Here is a 25610-nt window from a genome sequence, read left to right as displayed (position 1 = left end):
TTATAAAATTTAACAAAAGATCACTTCTATAATTAAAAAGTTTTTTTTAACAAAATTTTAACAGAACTTGTAATAAAATCTCTTTTTTCACACCAAAAGAAAAGTGCCATAATAAGCTTTTTTAGTTAAAAAAAGCTTTTTATTGTCTTTCTTTTTTATTAAACAATTACATAACTTATTAAGGGATTTTATTACAAATTTTGTTGTTATTTGTTTTGCAAAAAAAAAATTAATTTAATTTCTCTCTAAAAAAAGACAAAATGCTAAAAAATCTTTACACTCTATTGTAATGTATAAAATACAAAAATTTATAAATAAAAAACCAACAACGCTTTACCTGGAATTTTCATTTAAATTTGTATGTAGTTTAGACCAAAAATTTTTTAAACAATAAAATCTAAAACAAAATTTAAATACATAAAATCAATAATTAATGGTTTTATTTATTTAAATTGTTTTTAATAATCATTTGAAAAAAATACCAAAACAAAAACTTGTATTATAGCAAAATTTCAAATTCAATGTGGCATTATACATAAATAAATAATTATTTTATTTTTTATTTTATTTAATTTAATTTTACATTATTTCTTTGTTAAAAAAAGGCAACTTGATAATTTTAAACAAATTCAATCGTTCGTTTGTTTTATTTTCATTAGAAATCAATCATCATCTACTTCGTTTTTAGCATGAATTTTGTTTTAAATTTCTATAAAATTTTTTTTATAATATTTTCTTTTTGTAACTTTACCTTAAGTATTGGTTAATAAAAAAATTTTACAAAATCCATCATTTTTTTATAAATGTATTAATATTTTTTTATACATAATATTATTTTAATTGTAATTATTGTTTAAATGTAATTTTAATTTTAAAATATTGTCGTCGTCGTCACATTGCTCAACAAGTATGAAAATAAATCACAAATTTTATACTTAATTTTATTTTAATTATTTTCTTTTTAGTTTTTTTTATATTATATATATACATTTTTTTAAACAAACAAAATCCCCACACATATAAATATTATTTTGTTTATTTTATTTTGTGGTCTACAAAACAAAAATACCACAATTTTATGCAAAATTCTTTTGAGTAAATTAAAACAAAAAACAAACAACAACAAAATGCAAAATTATGTTATATAATAAAAGAAAAGCAAACAAAAAAATAAAAACGAAATAAATAAAATTTATAAAATAATAAAAAAAAAAACAAAACCATGTATTATTAAATGCTATTAAAACTATAAAAATATATTATATACACATGTATATTATATGTACTTAAAATTTAATTGTTTTCTTTTCAAAATTTAGAAGTCCAGCTGATTTTCCAATTAAAAGACTTATTTGCTAAACAATTGAAGAGATGAAAATTCATTATGAGAAATTCTTATAATTTTTACATTGTTTAAACCCTGCAATTAAACATAACATCCAAAGAAGCGAAATTTAAGTAGAATTTAGGTTAGGTTTTGCAGACTGTATACTACCACGAGTATGGCTTTACTTGGGTCCTATTGGTCCATTTGTTATATCTGAAAAGAAACAAGATTTGAAGGGAGAAAAATAGCGATAGAGACAGTAAAGATAGTATTAAAAGAGTGAAGAATAATGTACATACAATAAAGATGATAAAAGAGAAGTGAAGAACATAGCATGTGATTAATTACACACTCATTTCGACAATTTTTGTAATGCGAGAATACGTTTAGGTTGAGTAGTAGACAGATCTGATAGATCAGAAAAGTATGCCGACCCTATTGCATTATGATGAATCAATGCAAGGGCTAAGTACATACAGAGAAGAGTTATTGTTTCCTCCTGTTCCTCAGATAGCTTCTACAAAAGTCATTGCATGGAAGACCAATGGTTTCCGAACTTAGAATGACCAATAAGAACTGATAGCAGAGTGCTCAGATGTATTCTACTTAGTCCCAATATATAGAATGTTTTATGAGGATCCATATAAGGTCATAACATCTTAGCAAACAAGCAATTGTGCTCTTGAGACCATCGGTCTTGAACTGAACTAAAACAAATGCTGTGTGTTTGTTTCTTAATGGCTGCTAGGGGGACACCGCAGAAAACCATTTCCTCGTACCAGCTTTCGCCAATTTATCAGCTGTACTATAGTCAATTATATTCCCATGTCCTTTAACCCTAATGAGGGTGATTCTTGAATGTATCGCCATCTCATTGAGAGACGATCAGCATTCCTGGTTCGGATGCAGTATATACACCTATCAGAGATTTGTGGCTTGGCTGTCAGCAAGCACTCTGATATACAGTTTGAGTTTCCGATATTACCTGACCCAACTAGATGCCCTTTTTATCGAAAAGTTTCCGCTTATAAGATTGTGTATTCATTATTGAGCAGTAAAGAGATTTTCATTCCAAATTCTTTAATGAAGATTCCACACCTTTAGTTGTGTTAAAATCATCTATATATACATATAGTCCATCAACACTTACAGGTGAAGTTTTTACTCAGTGTTTATACTGTACCGGAAGTTTCACGTAATACTCGGTCCCGATGTGCAGTAGTCAGAAACATGTTGTAGATTTGGGAGAAGTTCTACAATTTTTGCATGACCTCTGGATCAGAACCTCGCCGTTTATACGCGGAAGAGGGAATTGAGGAACTTTGTGTTTGCACGAAAACAATACAAGTTTTTCCTGGGTTAACGCTGAGACCATAGTTTACGCTCTATGAGCTTCTTATCTTCAACACTTCTTCTAATCTATGGGACATAGTCTCAAGATGCGTACTAGTTACCGCTACTGAAACATCGTCAGCATATGCAACCGTTTTAAATCCTAGTAAATCAAGTCTAACTAACAGTCCGTTTATAGGAGTGCCCCGTATGGCTCTTTTGCAGATTGTTGTGTCACCCAGTGAGGATACAATAATTCGTTGTGATAGGAAGTTTTTCACAAAACTTACAGTGAGTTGATCAACAACCATCTGAGAGACGAATTGACAGATAGGTGAGGATCTGACGTTATTAAAAGTAGAATTTACTCCCTTGAAGTATTAAAAAAGATGATTTCAACACAGGCTTGTCATAGGAAGGAGGACTTTTTTATTTGATTCCAAATGCACTACATCTAAAGTCATTCTTAGGAAGTTATTTTTATGTTTTTCTTTTTTAAAAGTTATTAGAAAGTGAAATTGTATTATTATAGAATACAACTAATTTCACTAAAATAATAAGCAAAAGCTTAGAAGCAAAACTTGTATTATTCTCTGCAAAAGATAAGGTTTTCTCCTTTACTTTTCCTCAATGGCGAGATCCTAACGGATATCGCTAAATACCTACTCGCTATCATACATAAAAAGTTATCTTGGAGTTTGAAGTTCGATTCGAAAGGAAAAATTTTTGAATTTTTATGTTAAATACATTGTATATTGAAAGCTTTTTCTTTCGAATCGAAATACGGAGTAATTTCCCAGAACATCAAATAGCGGCTCTTTAAAATTAATTCCAAAAATGTTATTTGACTCTTTGAGGCTGTATTAAAGTCAATGCTGTATGAAAAAGTTCTATATTTGTATGCGACTTAATAGTCATGATAATACAGAAATCATTTTGAAAATATTATGAGATCGTCTGCCATCTGGTGCTATGAGAATAACTCTTACAGAGGCGTTGTTTGCTATGATTAACTGGACTCTTGTGGACATTCTAAACAAACAATTGGCAATGTGGACTGCAGTAAGATTAAGCCTGACTGGCATATGCAACACTTGTTCAGGGGGTCATGCGAAGATAATTAATCTTATACAGCAATACCTTCATGCCGTTGATTACTGTATTCCGGAACCGTCTCTTTGGAGGAAGAAATTCCGTTGTAAAATCTCCACGGTGTCTCAAGAATCCGTCCTTCAGTCTACAAACTGCTTCCGTATATGTACAGACAGCTAGATATTGAAAGGAGTTGGTGGAAGCGTCATCATTGATGTGTTTGAGACAAAAATATAGTTTAAATATTTCCTTTTCCCATTCATTCATAGCTGTAACTTTGGATATTCGATGCAGACTCCTGTCATACCTAATCTAATGGTACTCCACCAGTATAGTGGAGAGTTTTAATGGTCTTCACCAGGGTATAAACAGTGACCATCACACCAGTCACCACTAGGGTATATTTCTATGGTCTCCACCAATAAAACATTACATCACTTAACATGTTCAATCCAAATAGTACTTTGGTTGCTTTTTCATTTTACTTCCGCCTTAGTACCTTAGAAACCCTGCAATTCTTTTGGTGTTTAGTCTTTAGTAGAAGGTTTACTGACTTATTCATAACAATTTTTCAAAGGTTTATTGAACAAATTTTGTATAAAAAATTGTTTTATAAACCTGAAATAAATTGTTATAAATAAGACCCTAAGTCTATAGTTTTACTGCAATGTCTGCAGCATGCTCTATGCGAAAGTCTATAGGACAGTTTATTGTTGCTATCAACCAGATGAGCTCGGGCCCTGTGCCACCAGATTCCATGTGGAATCGAAAACTACAACTAAGTAAAGGTATTGGGTAAAATTTGGAATTTGTAGTTTAGAGTTTACTATATTCGTATATGAGATTCTTAACAATATAAACACATGGTCCATATTATGGTATCTAAGTCTAGCGTCCCTTTTTAAAAATTCATTTGAATGTGTCTAGACCTGGAAAATTCCCTTGAGAATATTGTTTTGTCCTCGCATTTCTTTTACTAAAAATAATTATTTAACCCATATAAAACTACTTATTTCAGTCTTCCTAGACCCTTTCTGAGTTTTCCAAGACTATTTGAGTTTTCAAGGACTAATTGAGTCTTCTTACTTAGTTCTTAACCGCTTGTCGTGTACTTCTGGTTAGCATTATTTTTCTTAAGCAATCTGATATTTGCCTCACGATCTAAAGAGAGCCAAAGTGGTCCAATATGAAAAAAACGTACTGTCCGATTATTTTAAATTATAAATTTATTTGTAAAAATATTTAGGAAATACACACACATACATATTAATTTTATTTAGTCTTTCAAAACTTGCAAAAGTCTTGCGAAGAATGCTTGCTTCTCAGGATGTTCAGTAGATAGTGTCTGAACAATATCCATCAACTGATCATTCATTTCAGTTTGTTTTTGCATCTGTGCTTGTACTGTCGCTTCGTTGCGTGGTAATTTCAAAGGTTGAGTTGTAGCATTAAGACGTCGATAGGACTTTGCACGATTCTGTTTACGAATAATATTTTCGAGATTTTGATATTTTAATAAAAGAGCCTGTTCGATTTCGGTACGTATCAAACTATCCTGAGACTCTTCTTGATCGACTTCATAACGTAGATCTTTTATTTCGTCTTGAATCTGTTGGTATTCTCTTTTGGCCTGAACAATTTGCTGATCAGAGAGTGTGGTTATGTCGTTTTGTATCTGCTTCAGTTTATTGCGCAAATCATTGATTTTATATTGTGTAGTGTTACTCGACTGTTTAACTCTTGTGGGCTTTGATTCAATATTTTGTTTTATTGCAGCTGATACAAATATCTGTTCACGATGCATAACACAGTGATCGAGATCTCCGATTAGTTTCTCTTGAGCACGTTTTAATTGTTGGTGTCGTATTTGCATGCGATGTATTTCGGTGCGCATTGTACCCAGTTCACTGTCCAAGGCACTTTCTTCTTTACGCCAACGTAAAGTTTCCTCTATAAGTTTGTATTTGGTCTCCCACGACAAGGATTCTCGATGCTTGTCCAGTACAATGTCTTTATATTGTTCAGTTTCAGTTTGCAATTCGTTAATATCTTCTTCCAATCTCAAGACATGCATTTCATTATCCTTATTATTAAAAATTTTGTTATTATTATTGATTTAAATTCAAAATTGTTATTCACTTTCATTACCTTTAGCCTTTGCAGTAACTCTGCATGTTCCTGTTCACATTCACTCTCTTCAGATTCGTGTTGTTGACGTTTTTTGGCCATTTTGGCATTTAAGAGCTCCAGCTTTGATTGATATATTTGAATATCGCGATTTAATTCTCTTGTACTGCTTTCCGACTGTTCAAGTTCTTGGTCAACTTTTAGAGATTTCTGCTTTATAATAGACAATTCTGGAAAGAAGTTTTCAAAATTAGTTCATACATCATTTATATTTTAATTAATGTTTTTTTTTACGTTTTTGAGTAATTTGAATTTGATTCATTTGTGCTGATCTCTTTTGTGTAAGATTGACAAAATGATTTTGCAGCATTATCCAAAATTGCTGATATTCTAGTATCTGTTGTTCGGTGGTTTGTATAGATTTTTCTAATTGTTTAATCTGAAAATTAATAAAGATTATATTATAAAAGTAAATTGAAGCCTAAATCACCGAATTACCTTCACTTCAGTTGGACTTATTTCACTTCCCTCACTGCTTCGTACTAACTCATCCAATTGATTCATTAATTTATCCATACGCTTCATTTTTATATCAATTTGTGTTTCCAAATACTTTAATTCCGCATTAAAATAGTCTGACTTCTTTTCTAAATCATCAAGTTGTCCGCTTAGCTTATCATTTTCCTGACTCATTCTAAAATTGTTCCCTTTTAAGCGTTCCATATCTAATAAAGTGCTGGCCAATTGATTTTGTGCCTGTGCTAGATTCAATTCCATGCCTCTTCTTTGCTCTTGCGCAGTATGCAGTAATTTTAAACGATATTCACTTGCTTTATCAGTGATCAAATGATCCTGAGCCAATTTTAATATATTCTCTTCACATTCATATTTCTTAGCGTTTTGTTTGTCGACTTTCCATTGGAGTCTTTTGATTTCCGTTTCTAATTGTGTTCCCTCCTTTTTGGCCTCTTTGAGATCTTTTTCAGTTTGCTCCAGTAGTAGTGGTATATCAGAGAGTTTCTTTTCTAACCCAGCCAAAATATCAGATTGTTGTTTGCCTTGGATTTAAAATTTTATTGTTAGAGATGATTTAAGTTCTTAAAGAAAAAATTTCCTTATTGAACTCTATATTTGAATTATATACTTACAGTCCTTTTTCAATGTTGTAAAATCTTCAGCTAGACGTTTTTTGAAAGTTTCTAATTTTTCATTCACTTGTAGTTCTTTTTTAATCTGCTTCTGAGTAGCCTCTATGCCAGCAGTATTCAACTTAATCGATTCCTTTCCTTTGCTATAAAAGAATCATGTTTAAGTATATATAATTTTGGTCATTAATCCTGGTATTTTAAATCAAGACATAATAACCCGTAACAATAAGCTATACTTGGTAATCAATATTAAATAAAATGTATTAAGAAAGTTTTCAATAAATAACAAGTAGTTAGTTAGTTAGTTAGTTTGAACACTAACACTAAATCCGATGAAATACACTTAGGCCTCTATCGGGCCTGTTGTGCGCTCCTTATCCAGTGCCACGGATGGGAATCGAACCCACCCCCTCCGGTCTACCAGACTAGAACACTAAGCACTAAACTTCCGGAGGCCACAAATAACAAGTTTTATATTCGACTATCCCGAAACTCATATACCCACTATGAAACCGTATGCTGTAAATGGAATGCTCTCCTATAAACATTAGGTTAATGTTATGAGAACTTACTTCAGAGTAGGGGGGGCCTTTCTCATAAAATGGACCGATTCTCATAAAATTCGATAGACAGCTGTGTGCTCATATTTTAAAGCCAGTAGTGAGTGATAAAGTTATTTTCTTTGGGGGATCTTATATGAGTGTATGGTTAATTATACCCGATCCTAATAGAATTCGGTGGATAGATCTTTACTTATATCAAATTTCAACTCTGTAGTCGTATTTTTAAGGGAGCTATATATGAGGGTAGGGTCAAACTTTACTAAGGAATATTTGTAGAATCGATGTAAGCTTTGATGTTTTACTGTCCCCATTAGGCGTCTATTTAGAGAGTGACAGCTAAACTAGTTAAGTCTTCGTTAGTTAATTCAATGTGGAAAAGTTGTACATGGTGGTCATGGTCTGCATGGTCAAATAATATGGGCATTTCCACCGAAAAGTCTACTTTTGTCACATCACGTCACGCACCATTAAATGTTTATATCCAGAGAAACAATATACGTATTTATACCCTACACCACTTTAGTGGGGAGGGTACATTGGGTTTGTACTGATGTTTGTAACGCACAATAATATTGGTTCTATACCCACCTTAAAGTATACCAATCGGCTTAGAATCATTTTCTGAGTCGAATTTTGGAGATAATTCAATGAAATTTGCATATGATATTTTATGGTACCATAGACGAAGACTATTGAAAATAGTTAACATGGGTTCATTTTTTCAACTCGGCCTCATACAACTGGACCCGCCAAATAGGGCTTTTAAATTCATAATTATGTTTAATATACTCGTATCTTGACAAAAAGCTGCAAAACCAAGTTCTATACTAGTCTTGATGACCCTCATCAACATTATAATTATAGGGCCTCATTTGAACCTAACCCCTATAAAAAGCCCCATCAAAATTTTACTTAAATATCCACAGTTTTATTAAACAATAAATGGATTAAGTTTATATGAGATATGGCACAATGCAATTTAAATGCTTTATTATGAAAACTGAATTATATTTTATTCGTATACAGGTGTACCGTATTATGTGGTCGGCCTCGCCCGTATATTTTGTATTTTTATTTAGGGCATCAATCAAAAAGTATGGCCCCAAGATATTGTCAATTAATGTGCTTCAGATGATGTGACAAAGAATATACTTTTTGGTGGAAATGCCCATATCCAGAATGCATTTTCGGTTTATGCGATCGCGAATCCTATTTTATTCGTATACAGGTGTAGGGTATTATGTGGTCATGATCAACTGATTCCGTAACCGTTAGATGGATTGTAAGAAATCTAGGACTAGGAATAGAAGACTTTACAAAGGCAAATGGAATACCAAATGGATTTTAAAAACAGTCGCAATCTTGAGACCAAGTATTACTGCTCCCAATGTGGCTTTATATTTTCTTCATTAAATCTGGGAATTTAGATTTATAAAATGTTGTACGCAACTGTACTCATTTTGACAACTAAAGGCTTAACATCTGATAAATCTTCTTCTACATCGAGATATATTAACTCAAATCTTCAAAACTCATGGCTTTCAATATACATACATGGTATTAGTACCCTATATTACTATAGTGCAGAAGTTGCTCTAGAAATATTGTTCATATCAAACAATAAGATTGGATCCATATACAAATACTTGAAGATTTGCCAGTCGACTCAAAATCAAGTTCTCATTCATTTCAACGATGCCTGTCCGACCATTAACTTCAACGGATGATCACAGCAGAAAAAAAATTAAAAAAAATTGAATAAGGTGGCGATATCTCGAAAAAAAACATTTTAATATAATTTGTTTTGGCGCTGTTAAAATGTCTCAAAAATGGCCACGAATTACGTTTTTCAAAATTTATAACACGATAGATAAATTCTTAAATTTAGCGCACCTCATTCCTTTAGAAAAGTTTACTTTGGTCTATGGGTTCAAAATTTGTCGTTCTGTATAATCATTTGATATTTCAAAACTCTAAAAATATACATGTGTGTTTCGATAAAAGCATCGGATGGAGATTCGTAGAATTTAGTTTGTTTCAAAAGAGTATGTGTGTTACATCAAATCCTCAGAAATAAATCTCTAAAATCTTCGAGCCTGGTGTGTGCTACGTACTATTGTTTGTGACGGAAATCTAATCCCCAATTCCAGGTCTAACAGACAAGATCACTAACTACTAATCTACCGGAAACGAATTCTTACAATTCAATATAAACCGGACTAGATACTCTTTTAATTAATTAATAAAGCAAATTTCCAAATATAATAAATTCTCGTAAGCGATAACAACAATTACCCTTAACTACTTTCACAAAATAATGAAAATAACTTACTCTGTTTCCACTTTAACTTGATACAATATACGATCACGCAACGATATCGCTACTATTACCTCAGACCAAGACTGTGTTAAACGTTTGTGTTCATTTTCCAATGCTTCCAAATCAGCATTTGCATTCGAAACACTCATATTTAATACTTCCAAAACTTCTTCCATATCTTTGATTTCATTCTGAACCATTTCCAATTCCGTTTCACTTTTCTTTACTTCCACATCCAAGTGATAGAATAACAAATCCGATCTTTTCTTTTCCTCTGATAATTGTTGCTGCAATTGTGCATCACGACTTACAACACGTTTAGCATTTTTTACTTCGTTTTCAACGTCATCGGTCCATTTTTTTATATTATTCTCGAGTTCTTGCATGTGTTCCAACTCAGCCATTCGTTTGTTATACAGACTCTTCTGTTCCTTCGTTAATTGTGCCTTTTCCTCATACTCGGCTTTAAGTTGACTGACAGCCTCTTCTTCGTGGTGGCGTTGTTGAAGATTTTCTTGTATTTGTTGTGCAAACTCTTCGAGCTGTTCGTTTTGTCTTTGGATTTCTTGTTGCCGGTCATATAGTATAGCACCCTGATCCTCACGCTGTTGTTCCTTTTGCTTAACTGAATATTTAATTTCCTCAATTTCATTAATCAATTGATCTCGGGTGCGTATGAGAAATTCTTTTAATGATTGTTGAAACTTAGCCAACAACGGATGATCAGGGGGTAAAAGTGCCAAAGGCACATCACCCTGATCATTTGATAATGGTTCATCAGGCATATTTTCATAATTACACTGATCACTTGATGCCTTTTCTGTTTCAATATTGGAATTATCCTCCGCAAGTTGTTTCTCCTCATCATTTTTTTCACTTTCTAAATTGAAAGATTTATAATCAGCCATTTTTTAATTATATTGATAAATTTCCTTTTTATTTTTGTATAAAATATAAAATTATTTTTCATTAACAAAGTCAAACAATTCTTATCCAATGGTTGTTTCTATTTGATTTAAATTTTCCTTAAAACTTTTGAAGCAGGTGTTTAAATGATTGAATAACTTCTACTGGGCATAATATTACTTATAATTTAAAAGGTTGTTCTTAGTAACAGCCATATAGTACTTTATTTATAATTTGCCAACATAATTTGTTCTTTAGTTACCGCTACTATGTTGTATAAATTTGGGAGTAAATAAATATTAATCAACCAACCCTTAACAAATGTTAAGACATGTAGTAGCATTTCGAATAAATTTGCATTTAACATGTCGTTAGTTTACTACAAGACAGGAATAACTCAAATTTGTTTAAATCATTTAAATATAGATGTGAATCTGGCCGATGATATAATAGAGGTTAGACTTTAATTTTAGAGTCGATATATTAGACTTTCAGATTACAAGTTTTGTAAATTAAGGATTTATTCGCACCGATGATCAAAACCAAGGTTTTTGCAATATGACACGATAACTGTGTTGATTTTTGCAAATGGGCAATTTCGTTTCGAGTGACTCAACACAAAAAATCGATTGTGATAAAATTTACACCCAAGTTAGTACTATTGGATAGTACTAACTTTATCGGTTTAAAACTGCCGAACTTATAGGGGGTCAAAGTTGGACATTTTGTTCATACAGGGTTTTTTCAAATGGCAGCTACTTTTCACTTATTCACAATTTGTATCGAGCCTACCATTCAACATTGGTGCATTGGCAATATTGATAGTTGTTAGATCTTACAAGGTTAGGTTGGTACATCAAATCCGAAGAAATACACAAAGGCCACAAACGGGCCTGTTGTGCGCTCCTTATCATAAGAAAAAAAGGAACTGAATGAATTATTTTTCAGTGTTCAGCAACTCAGTTTCCTGAACGTAATTCCTTAGAATCTTCCAATCAGTGTTAGTCAGGAATGTTATTACCGGAATAACATCACTTCCAAGATATTTGGATCTAACTTCGACGAATGCCTGACAGTGGCAAAAAAAGTGCTCCAGAGTTTCACTGTCATTTCCAAATGTCTGAATCCGCACGTAGAATTTTGCATAAATGTGCTCGTATCCTGTGTCTCCACTCAGAATACGTACTATCATACTAACTTTAGACTTGCTCATTTTTAGGAGATTTTTCGACTTGTTATCTTCAGGGTCACCCCATAGGATTTTCGTGGTTCTACCCACTGGTTCATTATTCCAAGATGTCTTATAGGATTCTCTCACCCACATTTTTATTTCAGCTTTCGAATGGTTTTGCGTTTGTCAGGTTAACTGCCTCGAGCTCCATTCGCTTTTTCGTTACCGACTAGTCCCGAGTGGGCTGGTACCCATATGAAGTGAACCTTACCTATGCGAGAATCCAATCCAATACGGTCTTAGATTTAGTTCTATCTCGTGATATCGCCCTAATTGCCTACTGACTGTCGGTAAATATATTAAGCGCTGTGGGCGCCATAATCGTTCGAATAAATGAAAATTGTCAAATTTGAAATAACGAATAAACCGAATAATTTCTATCAATTAACCGATTAAGAAAAATATAATAATATTTTTATAATAAATTTTCTTCTTAATTTGTTAATCAATTTTCTATAATAAAGAAAATTTATTTGATGATTTTTTAAAAAAAATCATGGAAATAATTATTTTTATTTGTACAACCAGTTTTTTTGGGAACATTGTTGTGTTCTTAAGTATTTCTAATAAGTATTCAGCAACAGTTATAATTGAACTAGTGTTCAATGGAACGTATGAATTCTAGAACTCGTTGAAAATCTTAAAAACAGTAATGTCTTTATATAGAAAAGCATAATTTCTAGTATTTGATAAAAAACTAAACAAAGAATTGAAGTGAAAATGAAACCTTTTTAAGTAAAAATGAGAGACAGGTAAATAATATAGATAGAATGTACAAATTCCCAGCTTTAATTTGATACCAATATTAGCATTATAAAATACATATAAATATTTTAAATATTCGTTTGTAGTCCTTTAAACTTTGAAATCCTTTTATAAGGACATCAAAATCGGAGAACGCAATTCTTTAAGTGAAATCTATTTTCACATGCTTATCAACTTTTCCATATGTGAATGCTTTTTTCAAAATTGTTACAGGGTGTATATGAAGAAAATTATTGTTAAAAGACAAAAACCCGAATAATTGAATACTTTAGAAAATAAGTTAAAACTCTAAAACAGTCGGAAAAACTAGAAAAAAATAGTAGAAAATAGTCAAAAAGTCATAAAAAGTCGAAAAATTGGAAAAAAGTCAAAAATAGTAAAAAAGTCGAATAAATTGAAAAGTCGGGAAAACTCGACTATTTATAAAATACTAAAAGTCGACTTTTAACTAAATGAAAGTCGAAAAATCGAATTTGCATAAAATGCAAAAAGTCGACTTTTCGTTCCAACTATAGAACCCTAATTCTAACTTATGGTTGCATTGTCTAGTAGAAGGCCATGAGCAGGCAAAATCTTAAAGGGTCGAAACCCCTTGAGAATAAGCATGTTTCCTTTTATCCTTCCTCTTTACATACTTTCTTTTTTCATACTAACATACTTGAAGTACTTTCAATTTTGGTGAAAAAACAATGAATTTAACTTTAGCGTGTCATTGGAGGGATGTTGTTCATTTTGACAACTTTGAACTACATATAATCATAGTTTTAGAAGCACAAAAATTCGATCTTTTGATGTCAAAAATAAACTTCATTCATTCAATGTCATGCTTATGTAAATTTCATGGTTTTTCACCAAACTTTGATGTACTTCAAGTATGTTATTTGTAGTGACTTTTCTACAGCTTTGTTCTCACTTTTATCTGCGTTTTCTTTTTCAATTGTAAGAAACGCGATAAATATGTAATCGAAAAATGTTGTAAATATTAACATCAATTCTATCCGTTCACAATAAATCAATAAATACATCTTATTTTCAATTTTTAGTTTTATGAAAACATTCATTCATAATTTCATGGAAATCTTTAATAATGTTAAAAATTTGTACATTTGGATAAAACAATATATACAAATATATAGGAAATAAATCATAAATTACTATATATTAACTAATAGTATGAAGAGAGATATAGAGGAAATTTAATGACTACTTAACAATTATGTGAGTTTTCTTGGAGTGCATTCTCTCTCATCAGCCGTTCATCTTCAAATACATAGTATTTATCATTAACTTTATCGGGATAAAATTGACTGGCCAATTCGGCGGCTTCGGTATGGCATACTGCTTCATTAAATGTTCCAAGTGTACGCAAACTCTGCGTAAGGACGGTACGTTGATGTTTCATTTTCTCTTCGGCATGATCGATGTGCAGGACATGACAGAGTGGTAGATTTGTAGCTAAGCTAACAAGAGCCATTGGATCGCCGGTATGGACAACAACATCAACGCCCCCTTTATTGGCCCATTGCATAATCCAAGAGACGACAAAGAAACAGGCAGCATTCATGGGAAATGATCGTATCATAGTTGAATTAAGACCACGAAAGAAAAAACTTAAACCGTTCGATCTATAACCCTGTCTTATACAATCCATATAACCTCGGTATTTGGGATTTACCGGATCATCGGCCTGTATGCAAGTTTTAATTACATCTATAGGATAGCAGGCCACCCAAGAGCACATACCAGCAAGACCACCGGCACAGAGACCATATAGAATATTATTCTTGCTAGGTTGACGCATCATGTATTCATAACTGACAAAATAAGTAGCAAAACCTAAAATAGATAGAAAATTAGTATTTCTTTCAGCTAAATATTTAGAATTAACTCACCTGGTATATCACGAGCAGCGGTAAATGCTAGACCTCTCATGGTACCACGTAGGCCCTCATGTTTTATAATGTGCTTTAAGCAATCCAAGGGTCCTTTAAACTTCGGCCCTTTCGAGCCTTCATGTTGCAGTTGCAAACGGGTTTTTGCCAATTCCATGGGAGCACACACAATACTCTGCGAAAATCCTGCTATACTACCAGCCAACGCATGTGATGCCAGAGAATCGGGATTTTTGGTATTTCTCTGAACATTTCCATACACGCCAAACACAATGGCATTTACAAATCCAATGCCGCCAATGGGACTTGTAATACCACGATATAGACCTCTAAATTTCTCCTGCTTAGCAATAGATGTCATACAGTGCCAAGTACCACGATATTTAGGATTTTTCGGATCTTGAGTTTGTAAATGAACTTTAACGGTATCTAAAGGATGGCCGACCAAGACACCAGCACAACCTATTTGGCAAATAAAAACATATATTTTTTTTAAATCTATGAGAAGATTTTCTTTTTCCTAACGTTTATTATACCTCCAATACAACCAGCTAAAAAATCAAGCGCCATTTTAGGACTCCAAAAGTGATCGGTTGTTGTTAAATTGACTTTATCTTCTTTGGTGTTATCGATTTGTTCGGTTTTCAACTGGAATGTATAAGAATGGAATATTAAAGAAATTTATAATTTATAGATTAGGAAAAGGGTCAACGTATCATTTAGGAAAACTAAAGCTATCTGCAGTGTAATTTTATAAAAATATGTATATTCCGGTATCAAAGTACAAACACTTATCAATAAACAGCAAAAAGATTCTTGGTCCCTTTTTATTAGATTTGCAAGTAAGCATAATGTTTATAAAAAAATTTGCAAGTAATCATAATTAAAAAACAACTATTTAAAATTACATAATATGTTTGTTGGGTCCAATACTTCTGAATGATGTCCAAAAAACCTTTTCATTTCTTCATCGTCCGAATTTATAACACAATTAATCAAATGGGTTTAAGGGCTTATTAAGAGTACAGTAATATTTTAGGAAAACATTATCATGGAACCCATCCAGTGGATAATCCAATTACTCATTCAAAACAACAACAAACAACATATTATTGCGGTAAGATAATTTAGAAGAGAAATCGAAGAAAAAAGCATAAACAAAAAAATAAGATCAATTTCTCTTAATCCGGAATGCGAATCGATCATTTAAAAATTTAAAAAATATACGATTTCAGAAAAAAGACGTTCATATGATATAGTAAAATAAATATATTAGATTATTAGATATGTTAGAATGCAACTGAAGCAAAGGGTCACAGTGAAAGTGTTCTAAGTCGTAAACGTGATCGATTCAGTTAATTTTGGTTCAAGCTGGATATGAAGACAACTATTAGGCAAATATAAAGTACAGTTTTCGATTGAAAAAAAAACTAGTTTTAATTGGATTCTAATATTAAAATTTACTTGGCAACAATATGCAAAAAATAATTTTAAATTAATTTTTATAAAAATAATTCAATACATTTTTGTAACTGATAAAGTCGGGTTTAAGTTAAGAACAAAGAATAATTAAGAAAAATTAAGCTAAAAACCGAATTTATTTTAATATAATTGTATAAAAAAAAGAGGCGACACTATAAAAACATATATACATATATGAACCTAATGTCTTGTGTTAATAATTAAAATAAAATTTGATTATTTCTCAAAAAAAAATCTAAACATTTGGCTAATCTTCTAAAAGTGACCTTTTTGGCTTTTATTAGAAATTTAAGAAGCTATAAATTTCATAGAAAGAGAGTGAGAGAAAATTTTGAATCTGTAAGCCTGCATATTGCTAGTAATTGAGGGCGTTGCACGATTTTAAATTTCATCACGTGACAATTCAATGATGGAAGTATATTTCAAACAACTAAATAAGATTAAATTTTAAATTGTTCTTTTTTCTGAAAATCAAATAATCACGAGATTGTCATGTTTTGTATGAGATCAAGTTTTAGTGAATGAAAATTCATAAATTCAATTAAAAGTAAATATCAGATTTCTTTGACGTGTGACGAAATATATATATATATATATATATATATATATATATATATATATTATATATATATATATATATTATATATATATATATATATATATTATATATATATATATTATATATATATATATATATATATATATATATATATACACAAATTTTGTTTTACATATGTGACTCGCTGAACTCTGAAAACGTGCCATGTAATTTTCAGTTTTTTTCAGTTCCTTATCGACGATTTTAAAAATAGTTTTTGATAGTCTATAATTGAAATGTTTTTCTATATGTTTTTGAATATAGAATTTAATGTACGAAATTTTCACTTTTGGAACCGATTCTGTGGAATATTCATTATATTGATCGATAGTCTGTATATTGATCTTCAGTATCGATCAATATAACGAGTATCGATACTCAAGTTTTTAAGATTTTTAATGAAAATAAACTTCCTTTTAGAGCTATTTCTAGAACTAGTTCTTTTCTCTTTAAAAATACTTTGAAATCATATGAATATTCAAAAAAATTGGTTCTTGAAGTAATGACGACATAACTAGAACAGCATCATTTCAGTAACTTTGGAACTGGTATATCATGAGCTAGACCTGGTTAATGCCAAACCTCTCATGGTACATCGCAGGCCCTTATGGTTTACAATGTGCTTTAAGCAATTCAGCGGACTTTTAAACTTCGACCCTTTCGAGCCTTCATTCAATGAGAGAGCGCACACAATACTTTGCGAAAATCCTGCTATAGTACCAGCCAACGCATGTGATGCTAGTGAATCGGGAAAGTTCCTGTGGTCATAACTCTAGAACTAGTTCTTTTCTTTTAAGAATAACTTTATAACAATATTCCACAAAAGAAATGGTTCTTAAAGTAGTAAAGACATAACTGGAACAGAATCACTTAGACCTGTTAAAGAATCTAAAGTGCATTCATTTTCATCCATTTTAAAGCTAATAAACTTAGAATAAATTCTTAAAATTTTCCTATAGGAATAGTTTTATATTGTAAATTAAAGGTTTTAATAAGCTCTACTAAAAAAGTCACTGTAATCACAAGCGATATTCTTTAAAGTCGTCTCTAATAAGAATCTCTGAAAGAAAATGATTAAAAAAATGGTTTTATGGAATTTTGTTTATAAAACAGGGATGGAAAATTATGCACTATCCTTTTTAAAAACTTTTTAGCTGGTGTATTCTTTAGTCTAGCCCACTCTAGTTGACTATTCCATAACATAGACCGTTAGACTAGTGAGAATGACTAGAGAATTGACTGGTTCATAGAATGGAAATTAGCCCAGTTCATATGCTAGTCGATAGACTATTTATTTGTAAAAGTTTAGTCCCTATTCCAGTCAATAGATAAAACAAGTAATAACCCAGAAAAAAAGAACTTCCAAAGAAGCGAAAAAGAACTAGAATTTACTCCATGGAAGTACTGAAAAAGACCTGAAGAAGTGATGATTTTAACAAAGGTTTGTCATTGAAGGGATGTTCTTCTTATATGATTCCAAATTCACTACATTTGGAGTCATTCTTATGAAGTAATTTTTATGTTCTTTTTTTTGAAAGTTATTAGAAAATGAAATTGTAGTATAATAGAATACAACTAATTTGACTTAAATAATATTAACATAAATAAATAAATTTTAAACAAAATTGGATCCTTTTCGCTTCTTTGGAAGACAATAAACATCACTTCCATAGAAGGTAAAAAAAAATTCACTTAGTGCTACTTTTGAATTAGTGATAAATGTTATTCTTTTGAAAGTAATTAATTTTATTTTTGCTGGGAAAGTATAGTTGGACATGACTTAATACTCTACACATATATATGAGAATATGTGTTATAATTTATTTATACAAAACCGATTTCATGAAATATAGGTCGATCTTCTGATGTAGTTTAGGGGTTTTGTTGAAAAGTTCGGATTTAATGAGGCCATAAAAAATAGTACAAAAAGTGGCGATATCATTAAGGCGTATATAAAACTATATTTAACAAAGTTGTGATTTATTCAGTAGTCTGGATCCAATACTAAGGAGGCTTAATGAAATAATTATACGATTATCATTTTCACAAACATTAATTATAGAATTCTTAAGAAATTGAGTTTCTGAACATCAAACGATTATACATTCAGTGATTACTACATATAAGGTTTTTTTTTATCAAAGAAGCACACAACAGGCCTCATGGTGGCCTAGAGGTATTTCCTCTTCCTATCACCATAACCATTTTTAATAGTTCTGTTCTTTGGGCTCTGAAGGCCGATTTTAATAGGAATATTATTCAAACATAACTGATATGCTTAATGTCCTCCCAACGACAAGTCATTTATTACTCTTAATTTTAAAAGAATTTTTGTTGTTGCAGTATTATAAAATTGCAAAATTTCTATACCTGTTTCTAATTTAAACATTAAATGGCTGTGACCATATGAAAACTCCCTAAAATATGCTGCATATTTTTGTGTTTATAAATATCTTGATAATTTAGAGATTTAATTAATATGTACGAAATTTTTTAAAAATTTTAAATATTTTTTGATGATTAACAATCAAATAGGTTTCGATTTTTTCCAAACTTAAAAACAATTTAAAAACATAAACAGCATATATGCAATAATATGCAAAACATCTTAGAAAAAATATCAGATTATTATATATACACGTCAATTTATGACAACAAACAAACAAATAAATAAGAAATTTAATCAAAACAAATACAAAATAATATTATTTAATGGTTGTTAATAAAAAATTCCATAAAAACAGAAAATTATTTTAATCGCAATTATATTTATGAAAATATGACCTGGGATCGTTCATAATGTTACGACAAATGGGGGAATCAATGGATAGAGAACTTGTAATAATCGGATTCAATTATTTATTACGTCGCGTCGTTAAAAGTGATTTATGTTAGTAATTTTTATTTTATTTTATTTTTAATATTTTATTTTAATATAAAATTTTCAACTTACACTTTCGTTTTGTTTTCGCTTTGGTGTTTTGTTATTTGTGGGCTCAAAATTCAACTATTTTTTTTTTGTGGGAGGGTTAGGGAGTTGATTTAAAATAATTGAAAATAATTTTACCCGGTTGTACCAATACCACTGAAAACTATAGGAAATTCAACCGAATATAAAATATGCATAATGTTCTAAAAACGCCCTTTTACAAATTAAACTGTTTTTTTAAAAAAGAAAATATTCCAAGACACACTTTAATAAACTTTCAGTATTTTACTAGAAAGTATTTTATTTATTTGTTTTAAAATTCTAATTTTGTATTATCACACACTAATTAGAAAGTATTTGAATATTTTTTCTTTTCAAAAAACACTGGACACTTTCTTTCACTTCTATGGTCAAAATAAGACTGAAATTCTAGACTTAAGGGAAGTATTAAATAATTTGTTTTATATTTTTGGAAATTGAATTAAATAACCGATCTCTGTATGTTTTAATCACTTCTATTTTGCAAAATGCAAACTACTTTTACGTATGTACGATTTGTACGTAAAATAGTATATAAAAAAATGTGTGATTCTAAATGAAATCGGAGAGATAAGGAAGATTCTGTATTATAGAAAAATTATTACTTACTATGTATACAATACATGATTAAACATTAACAAACGTATACATAAATATATTTCATTTGTATGTAGTGACGTTTGTATATACATACTACTGCACTAGTCAATATATATATGTATATAGTCGGATTCAAATAAATTTTTCTTCTTATTGAGTTTCTCATAAACCGATGTTCTTTTGCCTGAGGTTATCAACATTTGATACACTGTGCAAAAAGTGTTTAGACGTTTCTTTCAAGCCCACTTTAACAATTATCTATTGATGTATTTTTAATACCCTGTATATTATCTTTACGAAAGTTTCTTTTTTTGTAGGGTTTTACTTAAGACAGATATTTTCTGCAACAAATTTCTCGAAAAATACTAGTAAAAAACTACCCCACAGAGTCAAAAAGTCAACTCGTGTCGTAAAATATTTGGCATGAAATTGGAACATTGCCCCATGATAGTTAAATGGATGTATGCTATATGTTCTCTCCTTATTTGTATACGGATCTCTGGTATGGTAAACTTCAACTAAGAAGTTTACCAAGTTTCAACTAAGAAGTTTACCATACCAGAGATCTCTAAGAACTAATCCTTTACACACATCTTATCTATAGATCTATATATAAATGTTATATGAGCTTGCAGCATAGAGAGACTTAACTCATTAGGGAGTAAGATATCAAGAACATATGCACACTCTAAGATTTTAATCCTATTCGACTATATAAACAACCCCACACTCACGGACTTTGATAGAATTTTTAAAGTCACAGTTTCTTTTAGGATCGAGTGGTGTGTAGGGGTAACCTACGGAGCAATTATACCATCAGAATCATTACAGATAATTCTAAACTTCTTTTGCGAAGAATATGGCAACTCTAAAGTGTTTCAGGCGTAAATATTTGCGATAATATCAACCTGTAAGTTTATATAGATCTTGTCATTTGTGGCAACTTAGGCATTTTTGTCAATAGTCAATGTAAGAAAGATATGCCAAGATTGGGGTACCTTTCTGACATTAGTATGAACTTGCTTAAAAGCGATCTGATCTTGATATCTCCATAGGCAGTATCCCCATATCCACTCTTCAAAAATATAAAAATAGATGGAGTAGTCTTTTTATTTTTCATGGCATATGTACAAGGTTAATAGCAGCAATAAAAGTACAATACTAAGTGCAAGGCAGACCTGCAAGTCGGCTTGGGATCTCCTTCAATCAACACTGTCGCAGTTTTAAAGACCAGTTAATGCCCTGATCTAGCCGTTAATAGAAATAGTTTTCATTGCAATCACAATATATCAAACTTTGGTGAGACATCTGAGGCAAAACTAAAAAATCTGGAAATTTCTCGCAGCTACAGGCTGAATTTAATATTATACAGTATCTGATGAGTTGAATGGTCCTTTTAAAACTGAGTCCTTTCACAATCATTAGACTGATGGATTAGCCCATAGATCCGGTAGAACAGTCATAATACTAGTCCATAGATATATGTAAGTGCCGGCACTTTAATAAACTTTAACTAGCAGTCTTATCACCGTACAACTCTTCTCTTCTGGTAATTGGTAAGATCTATTCGGAATGGGTCTGATTTAAATCCAAATGTAGTGAAATGAGGGGATGGAATTTACATAATAACCCCCTAAACTATTCAGTATTATATTATCTTATTTTAGACTTTAAAAATCGAATCCAAATAATCAAAGTATTAATAACTTTAAGCTTCCTTTTGATCAGGAGTATTTTTTATAATATTTCTTCGAACATTTTGATTCGAACTTTAGCTCGGAATTTCTTTAAAGCTTGTTGTTGATTACAAAAAATATAGTTCTAAAATAAACTTATTTAATTTCAGATTATTTCATTATCACCAAATGATTAGATTTTGTAGCAGATTCTCAACCTTGTGACACTATTTAAACACAATTCGTAATTAAGGAAAACTTATAAAATTATGTATTATTTTTATACAAAGTTTCAAATGCTTAATATTTGCCTGTTAATTTTAGTTTAGTTAAATAATAATAAAATTATAGAAGTGAGAAATTGTTGTCGGCGTGGACAACTATATGATACGTTATATCTGCTAATAAGAAGTTATGACAATTATGAACCGATCTACAAGGATATTAGTATGAATAACGATTTTGACATTTATTACAAATATGTTCTGTTTGAATTCTATTTAAATACTTATATTAATTTGATATACGTATATGTTTGTTACACTGATTTTAATAAGAAACCCTTTAATGGGTCTTCAGTCAATTGTGGAACTAACTTTAAAGAGTTTGATAGAGTAAATGCGGATCGAGTTAGTTGTATGAGACCGATAATCAATAGTCCTAAGGTCAAAACTAACACCTGCACTAAATTTTACCCATTACATGGTTATATTTCTATATCAAAAAGTCTTAAAAAGTGAAATAATCTGAAGACATTTTGAACAAAAAACACCTATAAAAGAACTGCAACCAGAACTGATTTTTAAAAATGATGTCCATTACTTAAAGCTGGGGACATCACATGGAGGATAGGTTCAAAAAGACTTATCGGTGCTGGGCGATATGTAGCGAGGTTATAGGTCTTAGTCCTACTTTGGAAAATTGGCTTTAAAATGTTTAATTCTAGCTTATGCATCAATAAACTGATGGACTTCTTTGGACAAAAAGTGTAATATCAACTACAATAATGAATTCATTGTTGTAGTTCATACTGCTTAGGTATAAGTGATGCCGTGAACCAAGAATCTGGAAACGCTGTTAGATATTCCACCCATTAAAAAATATTTAAGATATGAGACGGCACTTACAGCCGGCTTATATCTTACTTAAGGCGAATTGACCAAAAGTGGTTATAGGACAGATCATCAATGTATACTGAACACATCGGTAGCCATTTTCAGCTCTACTTGGGTCCCTGTGTAAAAATACATTTTAGAAGAGAAGAGAGATAGATAAGGAAGAGAGAAGATGTGAAGAAACTGCTGAGGAGAAAGACCAGGCCTAATTACCATAGTTAAAAAAAGACTTTACGTCCTGATTAGTGTGCGTAACAAAGTTCACACCCATTCTAACAAATTAATGAACGCCAAAAAACGTTATAATTTAATATATATAGAACAAATCGGATAGATCGCCAAAATAGGCTAATTCAAGAGTCCAAATTCGAGTATCTGCCAAGGCAGGACAGTCGCTGAGAAGATGAGGCATAGTTTCTTCTTCATCCCCATTTTGATAACTCCTACAGTAAGTAGTTATAAAATGTTCAGTAAACATGTCGGAAGGTTATATACAAGCATCAGACGTGGCTGAACGCATACCAGACACAAAATATGTGGGAAACTTTGAAACGCTGATCCCATATAGAATATTTTGGTTAAACGGAACATTAGAACAAATACCAGCAGGAATCCGATTGGGGGAAAAGTGGGCCTAGGGTTCTATATTGTAGAACCAGAAGCAGAAATATACCAACGTCGTAATACAAGCTTCCCGGCAGCAGTACGCACAATAACAGAATGTGTAATTTGGATTAGAATAAATATTGTGCGTACAGAAGGCAATTAGGGCGATATCAGGATATCTAAATATTATCCCAGATGTATTAAGGTTTACATCATATGGATACCAGGACATTAGGTAGTAGTCGACAACAAAAGTATATTTGTCCTGATTAACGCAAAATCATTCGACGCAGCTAAAGCTGAATCCCATAAGACCCCTTGGAATAATGAAACGGTGGACAGAACCATAAAGATCCTATGCGATGGCTCTGATGTGAGCAAGACGAGAAATCTTTTCAAAATGGTCATGTCTGCGGTTAATATGATGGTATGTATTCTGAGTGGATTAGTATATCTATACAAAATTTTACGTGTGGATTCAGACGAATGTAGAGCACGCGGAGAGGACAGTGAAACTCTGCAGCACTTTCTTCGTCACAGGCATTCGTCGATTTTAGATCCAAGTATCTTGAAAGTGAAGTTATTCTGGAAATAACATTTCTCTTTAACACTGATTGAAAATTTTTTTCAGGAAATTATGTTTCTGAACATTGAAAAATAACAACAGGCCCACTAGTAGCCTAAGTGTGTTTCATCGGATTTGATAACATCCTATTATCAACCTAAACTATATAAAGATTCCACACAACCAGTTCAAAAAGTGACAATTTCGAATAAACTTCATGTTGCTAAAGATGGCTGAACGAAACATTGTTGGACCTTAATAGGTTAATGTTTCGGTTATTTTCCTAAATTTTCTGGAATTTTTTTTTTGTTAAAGTGAAACCCCTAAAAACACGTTGAGATCTATTTATATAACATTTTTTAGGTACATTCTTTGAGTCCTCTGCAAATCGTTTAATCTACAAACAAATAATTAAATTTAGGCATTAGTATGTATTTGTTGAAAAACAAATCGATGAAATAATTTCTATATAACGGATGACTAAATATTATTTACTTCATTTCATTTAATTTAAATTAATTCATTTGTTTTTTAATATTTTTGCGTGTCAAAATTTCCCTGATAACCTTCATTCATTAATTTGCAGTGCAAAATAATTAATGGATTTATTTTGATTTCATATGAATTTTGTAAAGTATTTCAGAAATTTGTCGCATGAAATATTTTCCATATTTTACGGTTTGTTGTTGCTGTTAAATACATAATAGTTGTTCTTTAAGTCATACATACCCGTTTAATGTCGTAGATTAAACACAATGACGGATTTGAAGCCATTTTTTTTAATTTCCTCTATCTTTTTTGTTTTTCCCTTAAAATAAAAATTAAAAACTTTATTTTGTTTTGCTTTTAAATATTTTATATGAAAAAATTTATTGTTTATTTTGACAATATTTATTAAAATATTACCCCACGCAGAGTGTTTCTATTTCCTTTTTATATGTATTTTAAGGGGAAGTTTTTTCTCATTTATTTTTTAACAGAATTTTTACTTCGATAACCGATTTTGTTTTATATAGAAATATACTTTATTGACGCAATAAATGTACCTAACATTTTATAGGTTTATTCATCTATATAAAAATATTTGTTAATAACGTCTTAAGTCAGTTTTGGAATTTAATTACGTTTCTAATAAAATGTTCAATTTTGGGTATGAATTAAATTCTATAAACATACGTATACTTATCATAACCACATCCAATTAAAAGGTCAATTTGATAATCTGTATTGGACCAAATTATTTATTATTTGTAAATAAGTATGTGATGTTATCTTAGAAAATACATATGTATATTTT

The 25610-nt window shown here is 30.8% G+C and overlaps 2 protein-coding genes across 3 annotated transcripts; both read right to left on the bottom strand.

Annotated features, from left to right (window-relative positions):
- Nucleotides 1-4968: 4968 nt before the first annotated feature.
- LOC111682258 (coiled-coil domain-containing protein 40) lies at nucleotides 4969-10930 on the bottom strand. The gene is made up of 6 exons (XM_023444162.2): nucleotides 9922-10930; nucleotides 7027-7169; nucleotides 6377-6936; nucleotides 6173-6317; nucleotides 5900-6108; nucleotides 4969-5834 (listed from the first exon to the last, which is right to left on the bottom strand). Exons 1-6 carry the CDS (start codon nucleotides 10815-10817, stop codon nucleotides 5028-5030), a joined length of 2760 nt encoding a protein of 919 aa, XP_023299930.2. The 5' UTR covers nucleotides 10818-10930; the 3' UTR covers nucleotides 4969-5027.
- Nucleotides 10931-13875: 2945 nt separating this feature from the next.
- LOC111682263 (mitochondrial basic amino acids transporter) lies at nucleotides 13876-25178 on the bottom strand. Of its 2 annotated transcripts, none has more exons than XM_046956475.1 (4): nucleotides 25043-25178; nucleotides 15240-15351; nucleotides 14704-15165; nucleotides 13876-14647 (listed from the first exon to the last, which is right to left on the bottom strand). In XM_046956475.1, exons 1-4 carry the CDS (start codon nucleotides 25085-25087, stop codon nucleotides 14019-14021), a joined length of 1248 nt encoding a protein of 415 aa, XP_046812431.1. In that variant the 5' UTR covers nucleotides 25088-25178; the 3' UTR covers nucleotides 13876-14018. The 2 variants fall into 2 exon arrangements, with proteins under 2 accessions (XP_046812431.1, XP_023299936.2); XM_023444168.2 differs by lacking the exon at nucleotides 25043-25178 and adding an exon at nucleotides 19737-20170.
- Between the last annotated feature and the right edge of the window lie 432 nt (nucleotides 25179-25610).

Source organism: Lucilia cuprina, chromosome 2 (genome assembly GCF_022045245.1).
Source record: "Lucilia cuprina isolate Lc7/37 chromosome 2, ASM2204524v1, whole genome shotgun sequence".
Classification (NCBI taxonomy): Eukaryota; Metazoa; Arthropoda; class Insecta; order Diptera; family Calliphoridae; genus Lucilia; species Lucilia cuprina.
The sequence above is the reverse complement of the archived record's forward strand: the minus strand, read 5'-3'. Positions and strand labels throughout refer to the sequence as shown.